Here is a 20,899-nt window from a genome sequence, read left to right as displayed (position 1 = left end):
TTCCTGGACGTCCCGGTCAGTTTTGCCATTTTGGCATAGTCCAACAGCTTGATTTGCCATTCATACAGGGGATCATTCAATTATGTGAGACCCATCCTTTAAAAATAAAAATATTTATAATTTTCATTTATATACATTGCAACCAAGTTTTAACGTTTTCAATTTTGACTCCTTTCCCCCTCTTTCTGCAGTTCCTTACATTTATTTTCTTCCTTTCCTGCCTACTTGAAATTGCCAAAACTTATTTTTTCAGTTTTCTATTCTCATATATTTTCTCATATACAGTGGTACTTCGGTTTTTGAATGTAATCCGTTCCGGAAGACTGTTTGAGTTCTGAAACGTTCAAAAACTGAAAATTCAAAATGGAAATCTCAATACAGTGGTACCTCGGGTTACATATGCTTCAGGTTACATACGCTTCAGGTGACAGACTCCGCTAACCCAGAAATAGTGCTTCAGGTTAAGAACTTTGCTTCAGGATGAGAACAGAAATCGTGCTCCAGCGGCAAGGTGGCAGCAGGAGGCCCCATTAGCTAAAGTGGTGCTTCAGGTTAAGAACAGTTTCAGGTTAAGTACGGACCTCTGGAACGAATTAAGTACTTAACCTGAGGTACCACTTTATTCTAAATGCAAGTCCTTTACTATACCTGCCAATGTCTAGATCGGTTTACAGTCTGTTTGCAAATACTCAACGAACCACTTCTGTTCCTTTTTTAAAAAATTGTCATCTTGATTTCTTATTCTTCTGGTAAGTTTTGCCAGGGTGATACCCATCCTGTCCGTCTAAGAGTGAGTCAAAGATCCCGAAACCTGAAACGGAAAGAAGCTACAGCCCACGGGGTCTCATCTGATCTCATTAATCCCAATATAAATATATGGCTTGAAGCAGTTGACAGATGCTAATGGATAAATGAAAGCCCAAAGGGTGTCATTATTTTCCAACAAACCTTCTCCTCGCGGTGGTTTGCCGATTTGATGGCAACTAAAATCAATTTGCAGAGATTCCCCTCGGTCGAACAGTTATGATGACTGCAGAGGGTGCGGCCCAATAAACGGCTCAGGGTCACATGTGAAAAATGAGGGTGTGCGCATGAGTGCCCCAGCTAATGGACATTCACGTTTGCACAATTGCCATGCGCATGCTTCCATGATGTTACTTAAAGTTTATCGCTGAGGCAAAAGGTTCCTTTAGCTGTTTAGCAGTAAACCTGGATCTGCAAAGCTGGAAAATGCTGTTTCCACCAAACAGCTGGAAAATGATGAAGGGAAGGGTGCGTCCCACAAAGAGGAAATGTGCACATGCATGCTTAACCCAGGACCTGTGCACCACCTACCTCAAACCCATTCCCCCTCCACTTTAAAAATGACCATTAAACAAGAATCCTGGGAACTGTGGTTTGCTGAGGGTGCAGAGTGTTGTTAGGGCAGCTAGACCGGTGAATGGGAGCAGCCAAGACCAAAGGACCAGGTGTGCAGCCTGGGAGTCATTTTGGACTCACAGCTATCCATGGAGGCGCAGGTCTGTTCTGTGTTCAGGGCAGCTGTGTACCAGCTCCATCTGGTACACAGGCAGAGACCCTACTTGCCTGCGGACTGTCTCACCAGAGTAGTACATGCTCTGGTTGTCTCCCACTTGGACTACTGCAATGTGCTCTACGTGGGGCTACCTTTGAAGGTGACCTGGAAACTGCAACTAATCCAGAATGTGGCAGCTAGACTGGTGACTGGGGATGGCTGCTGGGACCACATAACACTGGTCCTAAAAGACCTACATTGGCTCCCAGTACGTTTCTGAGCACAATTCAAAGTGTTGGTGCTGACCTTGAAAGCCCTAAATAGCCTCTGCCCAATATACCTGAAGGAGGGTCTCCAACCCCATCATTCAGCGTGGACACTGAGGTCCAGCTCTAAGGGCCTTCTGGTAGCATGTTGCTATCAATTGAACATAAATCTGATTTTGAACGCTTTTATAAATCTGCTAGTCAAAACTGAAAAGTGGTACACATCACAATACTTGTGTACATGGGACGTGGGTGGCGTGGTGATCTAAACCACCTTGGGCTTGCAGATCAGAATGTCGGCAATTCGAATCCGTGTGACAGGATTCAAACCCTGAGCTCCCGTTGCTCTGTCCCAGCTCCTGCCAACCTAGCAGTTCAAAAGCACAACAGTGCAAGCACATAAACAGGTACCGCTGTGATGGGAAGGTAAATGGCATTTCCGTGCGCTCTGGTTTCCATCATGGTGTCCTGTTGCACCAGAAGCGGTTTAGTCACACTGGCCACATGAGTTGGAAAGCTGTCTGTTGTCAAACGCTGACTCCCTTGGCCTGAAAAGCCGGATGAGTGCTTCACCCCATAGTCGCCTTTGACTGGACTTAACCGTCCAGGGGTCCTTTACCATTACCTATCTTTGCTTGTGCACATGCTTGTCCTCTGTGATGACTTTTCCTGTATTTTAAAATCTGTTTTAACATTTAAAGAGTTTTCAATTTCAACAAAAAGGGCAAGCACTGTTAGATAATACAAGGTGCGAAATAGTACGGTTAAACCAGTCATAATACACAGTGCTTTTTCTGGGGGGATGTAGGGGTACACATACCCCTAAACATTTTGTGAATCTACGTTTGGCCTCATTGAGGGGCAGTATTTCAATGTGAGTAGGAAAATGAGAGCACCCCTAAACATTTTTTTCAGAAAAAAGCACTGATAACACAAATCAACACACACACGAGCTTTATCATATAATAATCCTCCAGAAAATTTCAAGCATAAATATCAAAGAAAGAGAAATTGCCTGGGTACGTTTTCAACCATTTAATGAAGAACTCTGGTACCAAATATTTTGCTCTGGGATACAGATATTTTTTTGGGGGGAGCATAAAAATAAACAGTGGAGAATACGAAAGAGATTGCCCAGCCAGAGACATCATTAAATCCCAGTAGAAAACTGAGCTTAAAATATTCACTACACAAAAGAGAGATTTTGAAAGTTACTGTGAAGGTGCAATGGCTGCCTTCTGTTCTGATTTCATTTTCGTCATCTCCTTGGACTGTAGGCTTCTTTCAAGGACCAAGAGAGCTCAGACAGCGATGGAAAATAGTGCCACACAGAGAATACACATGGAACACCATAAAATGGAGACTGAGGCACTAGCATGGTCTTCAAAGTCCTGGTCAACCCCATGAGAAACTAGAGGTCAATGGGACCAGCCTGCTTTATTTGAAAGCCCCTTGGCGGAATAAAATCCCCCATCCCAAACTGGCTGGCGGTTACGTGCTGCACAACAGCACGTCTGCAAAGGGTCCGAGGAGATTCTTGTTGAAAATGCAACGGATCCACACTAGGTAGTTTGCGAAGGGCTTGATGTTGTCGGAAAAGGTGTGGTTCTGATGGGACAAGATAAAAGGCATATACGTGTTCTCCCCTTGCTCCTGTATCCACACTTCGTATTTCACTTCCCTGACCTTCAGGTACTTCAGATTCCAAGGGATCTGCCAGGACACAGAGAGTTTCGCTTCGCTGGTGCCCTGGACGGAGGCTTGGCACTTGGCGTCTCTGACTTTGCCCGGGTAGAGGCCGCTCGTTCCCTTCTGCCTCTTGGGCCCAGGCTTCGTTTTCACCGTTTGCCTGATGGCCTGGATCAGGGAAGCAACGTTGACTTTTGTGTCCTGGTAGATGCGGAAAAGCCACTCGGGGTTGCGGCAGCAGAGGTGCCGCGGAACTTCGCCGCTCTTCACGATACGGTCTTGCTCCGCCTTGTCCAAGTGGGCAATTCCTCCTTGATCCCAAGGCCGGTCTGGATAAGTCACCGTGTTCTCCTTCTCGGTGTTGGTCCAGGCAATGTACTGGAGGTCCATGCCAGGGAGAGTAGACAGTGTTTTGTAAGGGGTGTAATGCTCAGGGTTTATGGCATATGGGAAGAGTTCCACAACAGTGGCTCCTCTGGGCAGGAAGAGGGACATGGCGAGCTGTGCTCCGTGCATGCTGACCAGCATAGACGCATTGCTGATCAGGCGCACAAGATCTGAAAAAGTGTGGTCTTCTATGGAAACGGTGATGGTTTTCATCTGGAATTCCTGGGCCAGGGCCAGAATAAGTTCTGCCTCGTTGATGATGAGCCTGTTGATGGTCCGGCTGAAAACTACAATATATTCTTCGCCGGGCAACCCTTCCGCGCTCACATTCAGCTTCTCCATCATGAATTTGGTGAACTGTCGGATCTCGTTCCCAGAGACCAGGATATTAGCCTTGGGCCCCTGGGGCTGGACAAACCCGTACTGGTACCACGTGGTGATTTTGGACAGGCCCACGTATGACTTGGTAAAGCAAAGGAGCCGACCCAGAGTCTTCAGCTGCTCTTTCAGAAGCGGTTGCTTGGTGCTCAACAGCTTGTACAGCTCAAAGTGCAGGCCTTCCCCCCAGCCTTCCATAAAAAACAACCGGGCGTCTGAGTCCAAATCTGGGAACTGCTGCATGGTGTAGAAGATGGGGAGGAGATCGTCATGGAAAACATGCATCAGGTTGTCCGGGTTGAATCGATTCACAATCAGGGCCACATCGGGGACAAACACCGGCTTGGGCATGTATTTGAGCGAGGCGGAAGGCAGTTCTACAAAGTTGAAATACTGTGTGTTGTGGTCGTCCACCGAGGAGAGATCAAGGAGGGCAGGCTGGAATCTTCTGGAGCCCAGGTTGGGGAGCATGACCGAGGAGTTGCTGTGGAAGAAGATGAACTCCTCCGCCTCCGTGGAGTAGCAGAGGGATTCAAAGCGGCAGATCCGGTCCGTGTGCATTCTCCCGGTGCACACCATCCTGGTGCCATCTTGGACCAGGGCTTGAAGAGCAGCGTGGTAGTCGATGCGGACCTGAGAAAGCTCCTGCGTCTGGCGAGTGAGGACCAGCTCCTCTTCCAGCACGAAGACGTGATCTCGCAGCTTGATGTATTTCCACAGCACGGCTGCCAGGAGAGACACCAGCAAGGCATTAAACACAGCTGCTATGTTCATTCTGGACGCAAACCCTAGCAGGCGGGCAGGTGGCAAAGACAGAGGAAGAGTGAGGCATCATGAGTCCTCTTTAACATTGCGGAACGAGGTCTAAAATAAGAAGAAGAGACAGAAACCCGGAGAAAAATTAATTATCATCTCGGGAATGTTCCTGCAAAGTTTCTTTTTTTATAAAAGTAAGTTCAAACATTTCCCAGCTTTTATGCAAAGAGGAAGACATGCCGATATAAATTCAAAAATACTTTTCGGAGCAGCTGCACAAAACAGATTCCTCTCTAATTTTAGCACTGCATAAATACATGTCACGCCGCAGACGGAGGCACAGATGCTACCAAATGGCTATCAAATAGAAAACGGTTTGCTCAACTATGCCTTATAAAAGTTCATTGCTGGAGGAGTGTATGGGGAGGAAAATAAAGTACAGTGGTACCTCAGGTTAAGTTCTTAATTCGTTCCGGAGGTCCGTTCTTAACCTGAAACTGTTCTTAACCTGAGGCACCACTTTAGCTAATGGGGCCTCCTGCTGCCGTCGCGCCGCCAAAGCCCGATTTCTGTTCTTATCCGGAAGTTCTTAACCCAAAGGGCTATTTCTGGGTTAGCAGAGTGTGTAACCTGAAGTGTATGTTACCTGAAGCGTATGTAACCCGAGGTACCACTGTACAGTCGTACTTTGGCTCCCGAATGCTGCAAACCTGGAAGTGACTGTTCCAGTTTGCGAACATTCTTTGGAAACCGAATGTCGGACGGGGCTTCCGCAGCTTCTGATTGGCTGTAGGAGCTTCCCTGTATCTTCAGATGTCTTCTAAAGGTTGTATACTGTATTGGCTTGAATATAAGCCAAAATTCACTGAATTCCGACCATGAAAACTGTGGCTTAAATTTGCGACCTTTTAAGAATGGGCTTTTACGATATCGCTGCTGAAACGAAACGGGTGTGCGTGCCTGCAGAATTTTAAGGGAGCGGTATATATTCAGATATTGTCTTTTTTTTCTTTATAAGGTACAGCTTATATTCGGGCGCGGCTTATATTTAGGCCAATACGGTAGTTAATGTCTTGGCTCGGGCAGTCACATAACTCCATACCCTCCAACATTTCTCCAATGAAAATAGGGACGCCCTATTCCACACCCGCTAACATTTCTCTGATGAAAATAGGGGCGTCCTAAGGGAAAGCAGGACATTCCGGGATCAAATCTGAACCGGGACGGCTTCTGTACATCCGAGACTGACCATGGAAAAGAGCAATACAGTAGTACCTCGGGTTACATACACTTCAGGTTACATACGCTTCAGGTTAAATAGAGCGAGATGAGTGCCGCAACCCCAGAGTCGGTCACAACTGGACCTAATGGTCAGGGGTCCCTTTACCCTTTTGTAAAGCTCCAGAGTTTGCCTGGGAGGCAGACAGGAAGCTTGTTGTGCTTTTAAGGCAATTAAACATCTAAAGAAGAGGGCAAGCATACACACACATGAAGAAAACTGAAGAAGAAAAATAGTTTTCAACCATGGGAAAAAGAGAAGGCAGCTGAATATATATATATTTTCCTGTTCCTACCAAACTAGTCCCTCAGCTTTAAAAGCTCTCCTACTTACGATGGACGGGGATACGGTTCAGTGCCAACAAACTACCACACATTTTCTCCAAGCGTGCTATATCTAAGCGATAGGCTATTTCTTGGCAGAAAATCCATTTTCCTAGGCTGCAATCTCCCGTACGGCTTAGGAGTGAGTTACTTTGATTCCACACAAGAGTAGCAGAAGATAGCAGCTTTAGATGCGATATCAGGAAGAAAACAAAAAACCGCACCTCATCGTTTCATTGGTCTAGTTCAGGTATTCCAAACTCCGGCTGGTTTTTTTTTTTTTTTGTGGACTACAACTCCCACCATTCCAAGGTACAAGGAGCAGTGGTTAGGGATGATGGGAGTTGTAGTCCAAAAAAAACACACACCCAGAGCATAATTGGATGTTCAATTCCTACTGATAGCAAATGAACGGGCATGATGGTGCTGATGGAAAGGAGTTAAGCACAAAATGCGCAAAAGTTTCCACACAAAATCTAATGCTGATTTTAAGTGGAACCTATGGATAAAGGTAAAGGTAAAGGGACCCCTGACCGTTAGGTCCAGTCGTGGCCGACTCTGGGGTTGTGGTGCTCATCTCGCTTTATTGGCCAAGGGAGCCGGCGTACAGCTTCTGGGTCATGTGGCCAGCATGACTAAGCCACTTCTGGTGAACCAGAGCAGCACACAGAAACGCCGTTTACCTTCCCGCCGGAGCGGTACCTATTTATCTACTTGCACTTTGTGCTTTCAAACTGCTAAGTTGGCAGGAGCTGGGACCGAGCAACAGGAGCTCACCCCGTTGCGGGGATTCGAACTGCCAACCTTCTGATCAGCAAGTCCTAGGCTCTGTGGTTTAACCCACAGCGCCACCCGCGTCCCTACGTAAGTTCCCTACGGAATCTGCGGATACACAGCATTTAAAACTCTGAGTATAGTATCTTGACTGGCGATTCAGTGGAACAGGGAGGGCAGCGATGGAGCATGGCCACATATTTCATGGCAGCAAAATACACCCAGGGGGCAAAAAATTCTTGAATTAATGAACTCACACACAAAAACAATGTGGAGGGAATGTTCTTTCATATGTGGTGGACCTATAAGAGGGTAAAGGAGTACTGGGAAATGATCCATAATGAATAGAAAAAAATGTTTAAAAGTACTTTCCCCCACCCCAAACCAGAATCCTTTCTGTTGGGGATAATTCAGACTGAAATTCCCAGGTGTCAAAAAAGGTTATTTATGCATGCTACTACTGCAGCCCATGTTTTGTTAGCCCCAAAATGGAAAACAACAGAAGACCCAACTAAAGAAGAATGGCAACTTAAGTTGACAGAACATGCACAACTCGCAGACATAACATATAGAATAAGAGAACAAGAAGAACATATGTTTAGAGAAGATTGGAAAATGTTTATTGAATATATGGGAAACAATGGTGTACAGCTGAAAACACTGGCATCATTAAGATAAATTCAACAGTGTAAATAAGTTTCGATGGATGCAATAATGGAATACTGAATTGCATAGTTTTTGTAAAATATGCACTGATTTATGATTCATAAAATGAACCATGGAAAGAGAAGAAGGTAAATCACTGACATCTTAAGGATGCAAAAAGAGTATTTTAAATTGTAAAACAGAAAATTAAATATATATATATATATAAACAAAACAAAACCCTCCACTACTTGCATTTTGAATGACAGAGTCCTACGAAGTCAGGGCCACATGGATTTTTCTGAATGCCTTTGTCGTCTCCAATAAAAACTTTCCTCCCACATGAAGTTAGGAGCTTCTTATGTATATAAGATCTCTCAGAACAGGAAACCATGGCATGCGATAAAATCCTACACATTCACAGCCAATAGACTTGAACTTACCTGCCAGCACCTGAAGATTCAAAGCAGTTGATTTTCTGATTCCTCTTCAGGGCCTGAATATCCAGACTGGTCTCATACTCCTTGCAGTTTGCAGCTGTAAAAAAATCACCAGCTGGACTGTGCTGAAACCAAACCAAGGGAGATAAATCAGGCACTTGTAATATCTGCATTTTTTTCAATCACATTGCTAAACTGTATGCCAAAAGCCCATGTCAAAGCTTTTTGAAATAATGCTAGAGTCCTTTAGCAGCTGCTTTGTTTTGTTTTTTGTCAGTAACGGACTCGCAGCATACCGATGGCAAGTGGAATGTGTAATGAAATGCGGTGCAGCAAAAATTAGTATACAGCGAGGCACATGGGGGCAAAATATATTCTGTACCGCAGCTTCTGATGGGGACTGAGCCGGCGGTGACTTAACAGAAAAGAGCTCTTGGGATGATAGTGGATTGCTCCGGAAAATGTCAACCCGGCAGCTGTGAGAAAGGTGAATTCCATGTTTGGGATAACCAGGAAAGGGATCCAAAATAAAATGGCCACTCTTGTGATGCCTATGGTGAATAATTTTGTCTATTTCTAAACCTGGGGAGGAGGTAAGTGACCATAAATTTCTAACAGCTCGCATTTGCCGTCTGTGCAGCAAAGCATCTCCCGTCTTTTAAAAGATGCAGTGGCTCTGTAAGAAAGCACCAGGGATGATTTATTTATTAGATGGGCCATTAATGAGCTCGACTCACCATTTCTGGGACACGCGGCATTTCAAAGCGCAAACTTTTCCTCTGTACCTGCTTGCAAGTGGTAGTAAAGGTAAAGGTAAAGGGACCCCTGACCATTAGGTCCAGTCGTGGGTGACTCTGGGGTTGCGGCGCTCATCTCGCTTTATTGGCTGAGGGATCCGGCATACAGCTTCCAGGTCATGTGGCCAGCATGACTAAGCCACTTCTGGCAAACCAGAGCAGCACACAGAAACGGCGTTTACCTTCCCGCCGGAGCGGTACCTATTTATCTACTTGCACTTTGACGTGCTTTCAAACTGCTAGGTTGGCAGGAGCAGGGACCGAGCAACGGGAGCTCACCCTGTCGCGGGGATTTGAACTGCCGACCTTCTGATCGGCAAGCCCTAGGCTCTGTGGTCTAACCCACAGCGCCACCCGCATCCCACAAGTGGTAGTAAGGCTCTCACAATTGCTCATTCACTCAGGGACCCTTTTATCAAGAGGGTGCGTGATCAGGAAGCAAGGCAAGCTCCCAGGTTGCTGCATAACTCCTACGATACCATATAAATATCCATTTATTATATTCCTTTCACCCTTCTCCCCAAAGGAGCCCAGGATGGCAAACACAAAAAAGTAACAAAACAATAAAGCTAAAATTCAAACATACTGTATTTAATTTTCTGAAAGCCATCAAGAACACGGCACGGGACAAAGTTGGCCGGGTTGCAGCAAATCTGCAAAATTGTCCCATCTGTCTTGCTAATAATAATAATAATAATAATAATAATAATAATAATAATAATTTATTATTTGTACCCCGCCCATCTGGCTGGGTTTCCCCAGCCACTCTGGGCGGCTTCCAACAGAGATAAAAAATACACTAAAATGTCACATATTAAAAACTTCCCTGAACAGGGCTGCCTTCAGATGTCTTCTGAATGTCAGGTAGTTGTCCATCGCCTTGACATCCGATGGGAGGGCATTCCACAGGGCGGGCGCCACCACCGAGAAGGCCCTCTGCCTGGTTCCCTGCAACTTGGCCTCTCGCAGTGAGGGAACCACCAGAAGGCCCTCGGAGCTGGACCTCAGTATCCGGGCAGAACGATGGGGGAGGAGACGCTCCTTCAGATATACTGGACCGAGGCCATTTAGGGCTTTAAAGGTCAGCACCAACACTTTGAATTGTGCTCGGAAACGTACTGGGAGCCAATGTAGGTCTTTCAAGACCGGTGTTATATGGTCTCGGCGGCCGCTCCCAGTCACCAGTCTAGCTGCCGCATTCTGGATTAGTTGTAGTTTCCGGGTCACCTTCAAAGGTAGCCCCACGTAGAGCGCATTGCAGTAGTCCAAGCGGGAGATAACCAGAGCATGTACCACTCTGGCGAGACAGTCCGCAGGCAGATAGGGTCTCAGCCTACGTACCAGATGGAGCTGGTAAACAGCTGCCCTGGATACAGATTTGACCTGTGCCTCCATGGACAGCTGTGAGTCCAAAATGACTCCCAGGCTGCGCACCTGGTCCTTCAGGGGCACAGTTACCCTATTCAGGACCAGGGAATCCTCCACACCTGCCCGCCTCCTGTCCCCCAAAAACAGTACTTCTGTCTTGTCAGGATTCAACCTCAATCTGTTAGCCGCCATCCATCCTCCAACCGCTTCCAGACACTCACACAGGACCTTTACCGCCTTCACTGGTTCTGATTTAAAAGAGAGGTAGAGCTGGGTATCATCTGCATACTGATGAACACCCAGCCCAAACCTCCTGATGATCCCTCCCAGCGGCTGCATGTAGATGTTGAAAAGCATGGGGGAGAGGACAGAACCCTGAGGCACCCCACAAGTGAGCGGCCAGGGGTCTGAACACTCATCCCCCCCCCAACACTTTCTGAACACGGCCCAGGAGGAAGGAGCGGAACCACTGTATGACAGTGCCCCCAGCTCCCAGCCCCTCAAGACGGTCCAGAAGGATGTTATGGTCGATGGTATCAAACGCCGCTGAGAGATCCAGCAGAACTAGGAAACAGCTCTCACCTTTGTCCCTAGCCCGCTGGAGATCATCAACCAGTGCGACCAAGGCAGTTTCAGTCCCATGATGAGGCCTGAATCCCGACTGGAAGGGATCCAAATGGTCCGCTTCTTCCAGGCGTGCCTGGAGTTGTTCAGCAACCACTCGCTCAATCACCTTGCCCAAGAATGGAAGGTTTGAGACTGGGCGATAATTGGCCATCGTGGCCGCATCTAAAGATGGTTTTTTAAGAAGCGGTTTAATAACCGCCTCTTTCAGCGGGTCTGGGAAGGCTCCCTCACGGAGGGAAGCATTCACCACCCCACGAAGCCCATCGCCCAGTCCTTCCCGGCTAGCTTTTATAAGCCAGGATGGGCAAGGATCCAGGAGACAGGTGGTTGGCTTCACTCGTCCAAGCAGCCTGTCCACATCCTCGGAGGTAACAGATTGGAATTGATCCCACACAACTTGACCAGACAGGACTCTAGCACTCTCCCGCCCCGGCCCTGCTCCCACGGTGGAGTCTACTTCTTCCCGAATCTGAGCGATTTTATCTGCAAAAAAATTTGCAAAATCATTGCAGGAGAACGTGTGGCCCGTACTGGGCCCCGATGTTACAGGTGGTTCCGCTAAATTGCGAACCACCTGAAAGAGTCTCCTGCTGCTGTTTTCTGCAGATGCAATAGAGGCGGTGAAGAAAGTCTTCTTCGCCGTTTCTATCGCCACTTGGTAGGCTTGATGTTGAGCTCTAACCCGTGTCCGGTCAGATTCAGAATGAGTTATCCGCCACCGGCGCTCTAGCCGTCTCAACGATTGTTTCATTGCCCTCAGATCCGTGGAAAACCACGGAGCTCTCCGGGCTTCATGCAATCGGAGAGGGTGCTTCGGAGCCAAACAGTCAATAGCCCTGGTTAACTCCACATTCCAGCGGGCCACCAGGGAATGCTTGATGCCATTAGGGGTGGACGAAGGCCATCACTTCTAATTCCACCCAGTATGCAGCGCTGTTTCTGTTCCACTGCAGTCAGTCTTCTGCCAATAGCTATGTTATTTGCCTTGCTGTCTCCTGTTGCCATGACATGACTCCAGTCCATTCACTTAAATGCAAAGAGAGCACAATACAGATGCGCCGGGAAGCGGAATCAATTGCATGTCGCTTGTTGGACTAAAAGCAACAGCGGCAGCAAATGGCAATCTTGAGCATCAACTGACTTCCATTTGAGACATGGGATGACTAAGCAAAACCAACAGCCAGCAACTTCATCTCCTGTTTTCGTCGCACTTCTCCAGCATCCTCGGATGTCCTAGATGTGGCGTGGGAATTGTTTGGCCAAAAAGGACGTAGACCTATTGCAAATTGCAAGCCCTAAGGCACTTCAAGTATCTGTTTACATCATATCCCTTACAACTCACCAGGAATGCCATGTATTTTTCATTAACTGACTGATGCTGTATTTCAAACCAGAGACATAAGGTGTTTTGAGTTGTTTTCACGCCAACAGAAGCAAATCCACATTAGGTAGCAAGACATCCTTTGAAGTAACTGCATTTAGTATCTGCATTCAGGGCAGAGCTGCAGTGTGGTGGATATATAGAAGTTGAATCCACATTTGGGCTGCTCCTTCACATATCAGATAGTCACAACTTTAAGTCTCTGGTTAGCATGTTGTGCTAAGCTTTGGCTCGGTGTGTTGTCCAAAGCCAGGTTCGTAGCTTAGCTCTCCTAGACAAACCACAAGCCATAACCCATAGGGCAGACCTTGGTCACAGCTCGTAGTTCGTCTGGGAAGAGCGAAACCATGGGCCTAGGTTCAGAGGAAACACTAAGGCAAACCATGGTTTTAGATCAACGCAGAAACAGAAAGAATGAGGAGGAGCCACATGGTTGCACTAAACTATGGCTTGGCTTGGCATGGCATAAATGCAACTTCAATGGGGAGTGGGTGCAATGTATTGTACATTAATTGGAGAAACACAAACACCTGCTCAGTTCTCCCACTGAAGACAGAAAAAGAAAAGTCTCAGATGTGCTCATGTTCTTCTAAGCAGAATATAGGGTGTGATGATTATGGGTTACTCAAACAGCGCTATGCTGTCAGATTTTGAACACCCGTTTCAAAAGCAAAGATAGATGTGCCCAGCCAAAAAAGTAACTCCATATTTTTATTAATAACACATAGCCCTTGGGACCGCAATGTGAACTTCAATATTCAAAGCTGTAGAACTGCTATGCATTTTTGCCTGGGTTAAGACGAGATCAGCTGTCACCAACAATCTACTTCCCTGGTGAAATATTATGCAACAGAGAGAGAGAGAGAGCGCAAAGAGAAAGATGCTTGTAAGGATCTTTTGAAAGGGAGAATCAAAATATTTGCAAAGCATGATGAGATTATGAACGTTAACAGAACAGAGAACGAGAGCACTCCGGGAGACTGGTTTGGGAAAAGTCTCAAAGGCAAAACAGAGAGGTCTGTATTTGGTCTCTGGGCCTGAGGTCCCTCACCCCTACAGCAGAGGATGGAAGGGGAGAGAGAAGAGAACTTGGAGATTCTGCAATCTCATGCTTCCACGCCACAACCCAAAACAAAAATTTGGCACGAGAAGGTTGGTCTTCTTCATTCTGCCTGCATAACGGAAAGCTCTCGACTGAAACCGTTCAGCAGTATCCGAAACTGGCACTCTATCCCCAAATACGACAAAGAAAATGCCAATCACACAAGCAACCATTTTGACCAGGTCAACCACTCAGACATCTCTCATGGTGGCCTGGTTTGCACGACACACTAAGTCAAACCATGGTTTAACATGAATGTGCAGGCAGGCAGGCAGGCAGGCAGGCAGGCTCCAGGAGATCCCTTTGCTCCTCATTGGTTGTTCTACTGCCACACCATGGTAAGCTAAACCATAAAGCCAGGTTTAGATGACTTGCTAAGACAAACCATGGCTTAGCTCAGCAGCAGAATGATTTCAGGAGGAGCAAAGCAGCCACAATCTTCTCTCCAGGAGCTCATGTGTTCACACTAAGCTATGATTTGGCTTCAAACAACATGGAAACCATGTTTCCAGGCAACATCTGTGGTTCCCAAACTTTCCCCCACACGTACCACCGGCAGACCACTTCATGGTTTTTCTGCCTGCTATAGCAATTGTACTCGATGCTGTTTTATAATTTCTACTGCTTCTTTTCTTCCTTATATTGCTTTTTCTTGTAACACAATTTGAATTCCAAAGAACGGAAAAATACCAGATACATCCATAGTTCCCAAACTTTCCCACACATGTACCACTTGAAAATGGCTGGCAGACCACTTCATGGTTTTTCTGCCTGCCATAGCAATTGTACTCGATGCTGTCTTATAATTTCTACTGCTTCTTTTCTTCCTTATATTGCTTTTTCTCGTAGCACAATTTGAATTCCATAGAATGGAAAAATGCCAGATCAAATAATAAAATAAAATGTAAAAATGAAAACAAAAATAAAAAATACAATTAAAAACAAGTCTGATATTCAACGTGCTTTGTCTGCTGTTCACAGCCATTGCACTGACTGTTCTTCACAGGCACATGACTCAAATGATGCACAGGGATCAATGGTGGTCTATGGACCACAGTTTGGGAACCGCTGATAACCTTAAAAGAATCTGGCAGAAGCCCCAATTCTAACAGATCCCTCTAAAACGACAGCTTTTGCTTCCAAGCTTATACCTAAAGAAAACAGCTCTTCGCAAGCTTTCGGAGACACACGTTATGGAAAATTAGAAGTCAACTTTTATCAGTCGGACCATCTTCTTAACTCAGTGTTGTCTATAATGAGGGGCAGTTGCACTGTGGGGTTTCAGACAAGGGTCTTTCTGAACCTCACCTGAAGATGTCCTGGACTGGATCTGCCATCTTTTGCATGCAGAGGACATGCCATACCAGTGTTTTCTAAACTTTGGTCTCCAGGTGTTGTTGGACTACAACTCCCATCATCCCTAGCTAGAAGGATCAGTGGTCAGGGATGATGGGAACTGTAGTCCAAAAACAGCAGGAGACCCTAGTTTGGAAACACAGCACTGTACTGATTGAGGTACAACTCTTCCTAAACAGCTCAAAGTAATACAGGATAATAAATACACTTCACAGCAACATTTATGAAATATTTTCTTATCTCTCACCAGCTTTTTGCTCCCATTATTGTTCATGGCTTTCTGACCTTGGATGGTGAAGAGAGATCAATAAAATCAATGTTAACATCTGTTGTTTAGGCTACTGCATATGAAATTAATTCTTCTTTTTTTAAAAGCAGTTATTAGTATTGATATTCCGCCCCCCAGTTGAGTAGTTTACAGTGCATCTGTATGCAGGTATACTCAGAAATAAGTCCCATGGATTTCAGAGGGGCTTACTCTCGGGTAAGTGAGATGGAAGGCTTGTGAGGGGTAACTAGACAGAGGGAGGTCTGTAAAATATAGAGGAGCAATCCACTGGACATCAGATAACTTACTGTACCCAGATACCCCCACAATTAATTAGAAAAGGTGAGTGAGCACTCTGCCTCTCTGTCCCGGTCATAAGACACACAAGAACAAGCCTGGGAGCCTGCCCTTAATCACATCTCACAATGTCGTCCAAGGTTGTGTCGTACGCTTTGAAAAGAATAGCTTTAGAGTACAATAGCTCTGGCATAGCCTACTTCTGAACAAGCGCTTGGAAACAATTGTGAATCTCTGGGCCCTTGCAGACTGGTGTTTTACTTGTGGGTAGGGCTGGTTTTCCATCTTAAAAAGTAGAGACATTACCTTGCCAACAGGTAATGTCTCTACTTTTTAAGATGGAAAACCAGCCCTACCCACAAGTAAAACAAAGGTCTGTATAGTTAAAGCTATGGTTTTCCCAGTAGTGATGTATGGAAGTGAGAGCTGGACCATAAAGAAGGCTGATCGCCGAAGAATTGATGCTTTTGAATTATGATGCTGGAGGAGACTCTTGAGAGTCCCATGGACTGCAAGAAGGTCAAACCTATCCATTCTGAAGGAAATCAGCCCTGAGTGCTCACTGGAAGGACGAATCCTGAAGCTGAGGCTCCAATACTTTGGCCACCTCATGAGAAGAGAAGACTCCCTGGAAAAGACCCTGATGTTGGAAGGTTGGATTCCAGGTGGAAAAATCGAAACTAGAGACAGAACTGTTAGAACCAAAAAGTAAACTACTTTCGAGAATGTATAACCTGCTGCTTAAATGGAATACTCAGGATGAGACAGTCAAATCCGCCATGATAAAGTGGGCGCAGGATTTGGGGCATAACATTATGTTTGAAGACTGGGAAAGGTTATGGAACACCGGAATGAAATTTACGGCATGTAGTGCCTTGAAGGAAAACATTATGAAAATGATATACCGGTGGTACATGACCCCAGTCAAGCTTGCTAAGATATATCACCTGTCTGATAATAAATGCTGGAAATGTAAAGAGGCGGAAGGGACATTCTTTCACCTCTGGTGGACCTGCCCGAAAGTGAAGGCCTTTTGGGAAATGATTCATAATGAACTAAAAAAGGTACTTAGATTTACCTTACCCAAGAAACCAGAGGCCTTCCTCCTGGGCATGGTGGACCAGAGAGTGCTTAAGAAGGACAGAACTTTTTTTATGTACGCTACTACAGCAGCAAGGATCCTGATTGCAAAACATTGGAAGACACAAGATTTACCCACACTGGAGGAATGGCACACGCAGTTGATGGACTACATGGAACTGGCCGAAATGACTGGCAGAATCCGAGACTTGGGAGAAGAAACAATTGAGGAGGACTGGAAAAAATTTAAAGACTATTTGGAAAAATATTATAAGTTGTATGAATGTTAAAAAACGCACCTTTTAGGAAATTCTAGCTTCAGTAAGGTTAAATTAAAGAAATGGAAATTAAGGTACAAGAAGTCAGAGATAGAATAATGAAACAACTTTATTGTGTTAAAATGAAAACGTACATGATTTGGGTCATAATATATTTGAAATTGGGTAACATGATAAAATGGAAGATACAATAAGTATTGAAACAAGTTAACAAATTGCAGATGTTATGTATCACAGAGAATGCAGGGTTGGGAGGACGCGGGGAAGTCCAGTAGATTTGGAAAAAAGAACAAGAAAATTTGTAACTTTCTTTTTCTACTTTTATAATATGTTCTTTATTCCTTTTTTTGTATTCATAAAACTAATAAAAAATATTATAAAAAAAGAAAGAAAAGACCCTGATGTTGGAAAAGATTGAGGGCACAAGGAGAAGGGGACGACAGAGGATGAGATGAAGCTACCAGCATGAGTTTGACCAAACTGTGGGAGGCAGTGGAAGACAGGAGTGCCTGGCGTGCTCTGGTCCATTGGGTCACGAAAAGTCGGACACGACTAAACAACTAATCAACAACAAGGGCTGGTTTTCAACTTTGTGATACATCACCAGCTAAACACCGCAATGGGACCCGGGTGGCGCTGTGGGTTAAACCACAGAGCCTAGGTGAGCTTTCATTACTCAGTCCCTGCTCCTGGCAACCTAGCAGTTCAAAAGCACGTCAAAGTGCAAGTAGATAAATAGGTACCGCTCTGGCGGGAAGGTAAACGACGTTTCCGTGCGCTGCTCTGGTTCGCCAGAAGCGGCTTAGTCATGCTGGACACATGACCCGGAAGCTGTACGCCGGCTCCCTTGGCCAATAAAGCGAGATGAGCACCGCAACCCCAGAGTTGGTCACAACTGGTCACAACCCCAGAGTTGGTCACAATGGTCAGGGGTCCCTTTACCTTTACCTTAAACACCACAATATATTGATTCACAATGTCTGAAATAAGGATGGAGCTATGTAGAGAAAGGCCTTGGCCGGCTTCACAGTCCACCCCCCCTACATTGTGTTTTTTTTGCATAACACACACACACACACATCATGAATCACAATATAACACCAGGTGAAAAATTATGAAACCAACTTCCTGGTATGGACTTCAAACCAGTTTTGGGCGGTATATCGATCAAAACACAGAGCGAGCTTTCAGAGCATCATAGGCTGCTGGGATGTTGCATGACAAAGACATTAAGGGCGCTGTCCTATGTACACTTGACGCAGCAGGACTTACTTCTGCGTAGACGCATAGAAGGGTGTGCTTTAAGTGAAGAACACCCATGCACCTTATAAGTCTATCTGAGTTGTATAGAGATGCACCACAATTATGAACATAGGAAACCCACAATCAGGCATATGGACACAAATACTACACCCAAACACAGACACATGCCCATCTTTGCCAGTCTATGGGCTTTGGACATTCAGAGGACGCAATGAGTTGGGTTTTTTTAGAGGAGGAAAACCCAAGAAGCAGCACTCCCTAACGGCTAGCTATAGGGCATATAACTCTTAAGTAGATATTTGGTATAGTTGAACTCCTATTTGCTCCTTGGGTCCTCCACTTGTAAAATACTACAACAGGGGTCAGCAAACTTTTTCAGTAGGGGGCCGGTCTACTGTCCCTCAAATCTTGTGGGGGGCCGGACTATATTTTGGAAAAAAATAATGAATGAATTCCTATGCCCCACAAATAACCCAGAGATGCATTTTAAATAAAAGGGCACATTCTATTCATGTAAAAACAAACTGATTCCCGGACCATCCGCAGGCTGGATTTAGAAGGCGATTTTGCCTACACATGTACTACAATATAGATCGTTTTTAAGACCCTATTCCCCTGACCCTGAAAGGACAGGAGGTTACACTCAAGTCAAATTTCAGATCCAATGTAGGGAAGGAACCCCGCAGGGGATAATATTCCTTCCCCAGTTCAGAAGCAGCACTGGGCTGCTGACATTTCCTAAATGTCCTAAAGCACCATCCATCTATTGTTGGCAGCATTAAGATAAATTCAACAGGGTAAATAAGTTTTGATGACTGTAATAACGGAATACTGAATGGTTTGGTTTGTGTAAACTAGGCAGGGATATATAGTATGCCAAATGAACTATGAAGAGAGAAGAAGGGAAGTCATTGATATTTTAGAGATGTTTAAATGAGTATTCAAAACTGTGAAACAGAAAATTGTATACAAATTATAAAAAAAAGATTAAATAAAATCTATCTACCTACCCAGTGCTTTTTTTCTTAAAAAGTGTTTAGGGGGTACTCTCATTTTCCTACTCATATTGAAATATGAGGCCAAACTTAGATTCACAAAATGTTTAGGGGTATGCGTACCCCTGCGTACCCCCAGAAAAAAAGCACTCTTACCTTTCTATCTATCTATCCAGTGCTCCCCCCCCTTAAAAATGTTCAGGGGTACTCTCATTTTCACTCAAGAAAATTACCATTTTATAGTTCAAATTGGGAAAAATAAATACAGTAAATGGACAAAAGTACAAAGATTCACAAAATGATTAGGGGGTATGTGTACCCCTTCGTCCCCCCAGAAAAAAACACTGTCTATGTGTCTGTCTATCCATCCATCCATCTATCACGGAGAAATAAAGCCCTTACCATTCATCAGCCATCTAAAACTTACCCCGATCCCGCACTTGGCCTCATCAATTGGGCATATCTCCGCTTCCTGTACGTAAAACCGCGTTCTCTTTAAGAGCCTGCGCCGGAGCATCTCTAGCACCAAAATCTCACGCACACAAACACACACAAGCACGCGAAATAAATGAATAAATCGGAATATTCTGCCCTCGAATCTTGCAGTCAGAACGCCATCGAAACGACGGAGGGTGTCTAACAGGAGCGGGGGAGGATTTCTCTGCGCGTTCTATGGAACGTCCAGAGATGATCAGCGTTCCATTCTGGAACTCCGGCGCGCGGGTTTTGGGCATTGATCATGCAAACCATCCATTTGCAGCCCCTGCCACCCCCCACCCCACCCCCAAAATGCCCTGCAGCCCTCTCTACCGGTCAGGTGCCAAACCTCACCCCCTGCCGACGCTGCTTTTCCTTCCTAGGACACTGCAGCAGTTCTTGCGGCGGCTCCTCCTCCTCCTCTCTCTCCCGATTCGGGAGCGCGATGCCGGCTGAGCAATCCGCCTTGGCACCGAATTAGGCCCCCCGCCCCCCGGCGCCGAGCAGGAGCGACGGGACGGTTCGCGCGAAGGAGGGAGGAGCGGAAACTTGGGAAGGGGAGAAAAAGAAGGAGGGAAGGGAGGAAGGAAGGAAGGAGGGAAGGGAGGAGAGCAGGATCCTCTAGCCCCGCCCCTTTAGGTGATGGACAGGCCGCTCCTCCCTTGACCATCGCTGGGGGGAGGTGGCCTAGGGAGGCGGGTCGGGGGCTGCCCTTTTTTCTCTTTAATGTTGGGAAAGGGTGAGGTGGGGGGAGGTATTTCTGCCGCAGGCCGGACGGGAGGGAGGAAGCTGGAAAACGCTGGATCATTAAAGCCAGTCGGCTTCTTCTAAGGAAGGGGGTGCGGGGGGTGGGGGAGGGATCTGTTTGCAAGAGGGAATCCTGTCGAGCGCGTGCAGAAGGCAGAGAGTGGGTCAGACATTGCATGGGGTCCACGCGTCTCTTTCTTCCCGGAGTAATGCATGACGCGAGCGGACTTGAGGCATTGCGCCTGGTTTCAGTCGCAGGTTCCTAATCTTAGGGTCGTGGATTCGAGTTCCGCGTTGGGTAATAATAATAATAATTCCTGCACTGTTGGACTGGATGACCCCTGGGGTCCCTTCCAACTCTACAATTCTAGGATTTTATGAAGCCCCCACTGTTACGGAAAAATCTAGGT

General features: G+C 46.0%; 1 protein-coding gene across 3 annotated transcripts; it reads right to left on the bottom strand.

Annotated features, from left to right (window-relative positions):
* Positions 1-2,802: 2,802 nt before the first annotated feature.
* POMGNT2 (protein O-linked mannose N-acetylglucosaminyltransferase 2 (beta 1,4-)) lies at positions 2,803-20,379 on the bottom strand. Of its 3 annotated transcripts, none has more exons than XM_083705866.1 (3): positions 20,097-20,379; positions 8,457-8,578; positions 2,803-5,100 (listed from the first exon to the last, which is right to left on the bottom strand). In XM_083705866.1, the coding sequence occupies exon 3, from the start codon at positions 5,008-5,010 to the stop codon at positions 3,274-3,276; it is 1,737 nt and encodes a 578-aa protein (XP_083561992.1). In that variant the 5' UTR covers positions 5,011-5,100; positions 8,457-8,578; positions 20,097-20,379; the 3' UTR covers positions 2,803-3,273. The 3 variants fall into 3 exon arrangements, with proteins under 3 accessions (XP_083561992.1, XP_083561993.1, XP_083561994.1); XM_083705867.1 differs by lacking the exon at positions 20,097-20,379 and adding an exon at positions 19,693-20,039; XM_083705868.1 differs by lacking the exon at positions 20,097-20,379 and adding an exon at positions 9,191-9,210.
* Positions 20,380-20,899: the final 520 nt, after the last annotated feature.

This window comes from Podarcis gaigeae, assembly GCF_964106915.1.
Source record: "Podarcis gaigeae genome assembly, chromosome: 12".
In the NCBI taxonomy this organism is placed as follows: domain Eukaryota; kingdom Metazoa; phylum Chordata; class Lepidosauria; order Squamata; family Lacertidae; genus Podarcis; species Podarcis gaigeae.
This window is presented reverse-complemented; position numbering and strand designations above follow the sequence as displayed.

Coding starts and splice junctions, on each gene's coding strand:
- POMGNT2 (XM_083705866.1), bottom strand. CDS start 5,010: ATGAACATAGCAGCTGTGTTTAATGCCTTGCTGGTGTCTCTCCTGGCA.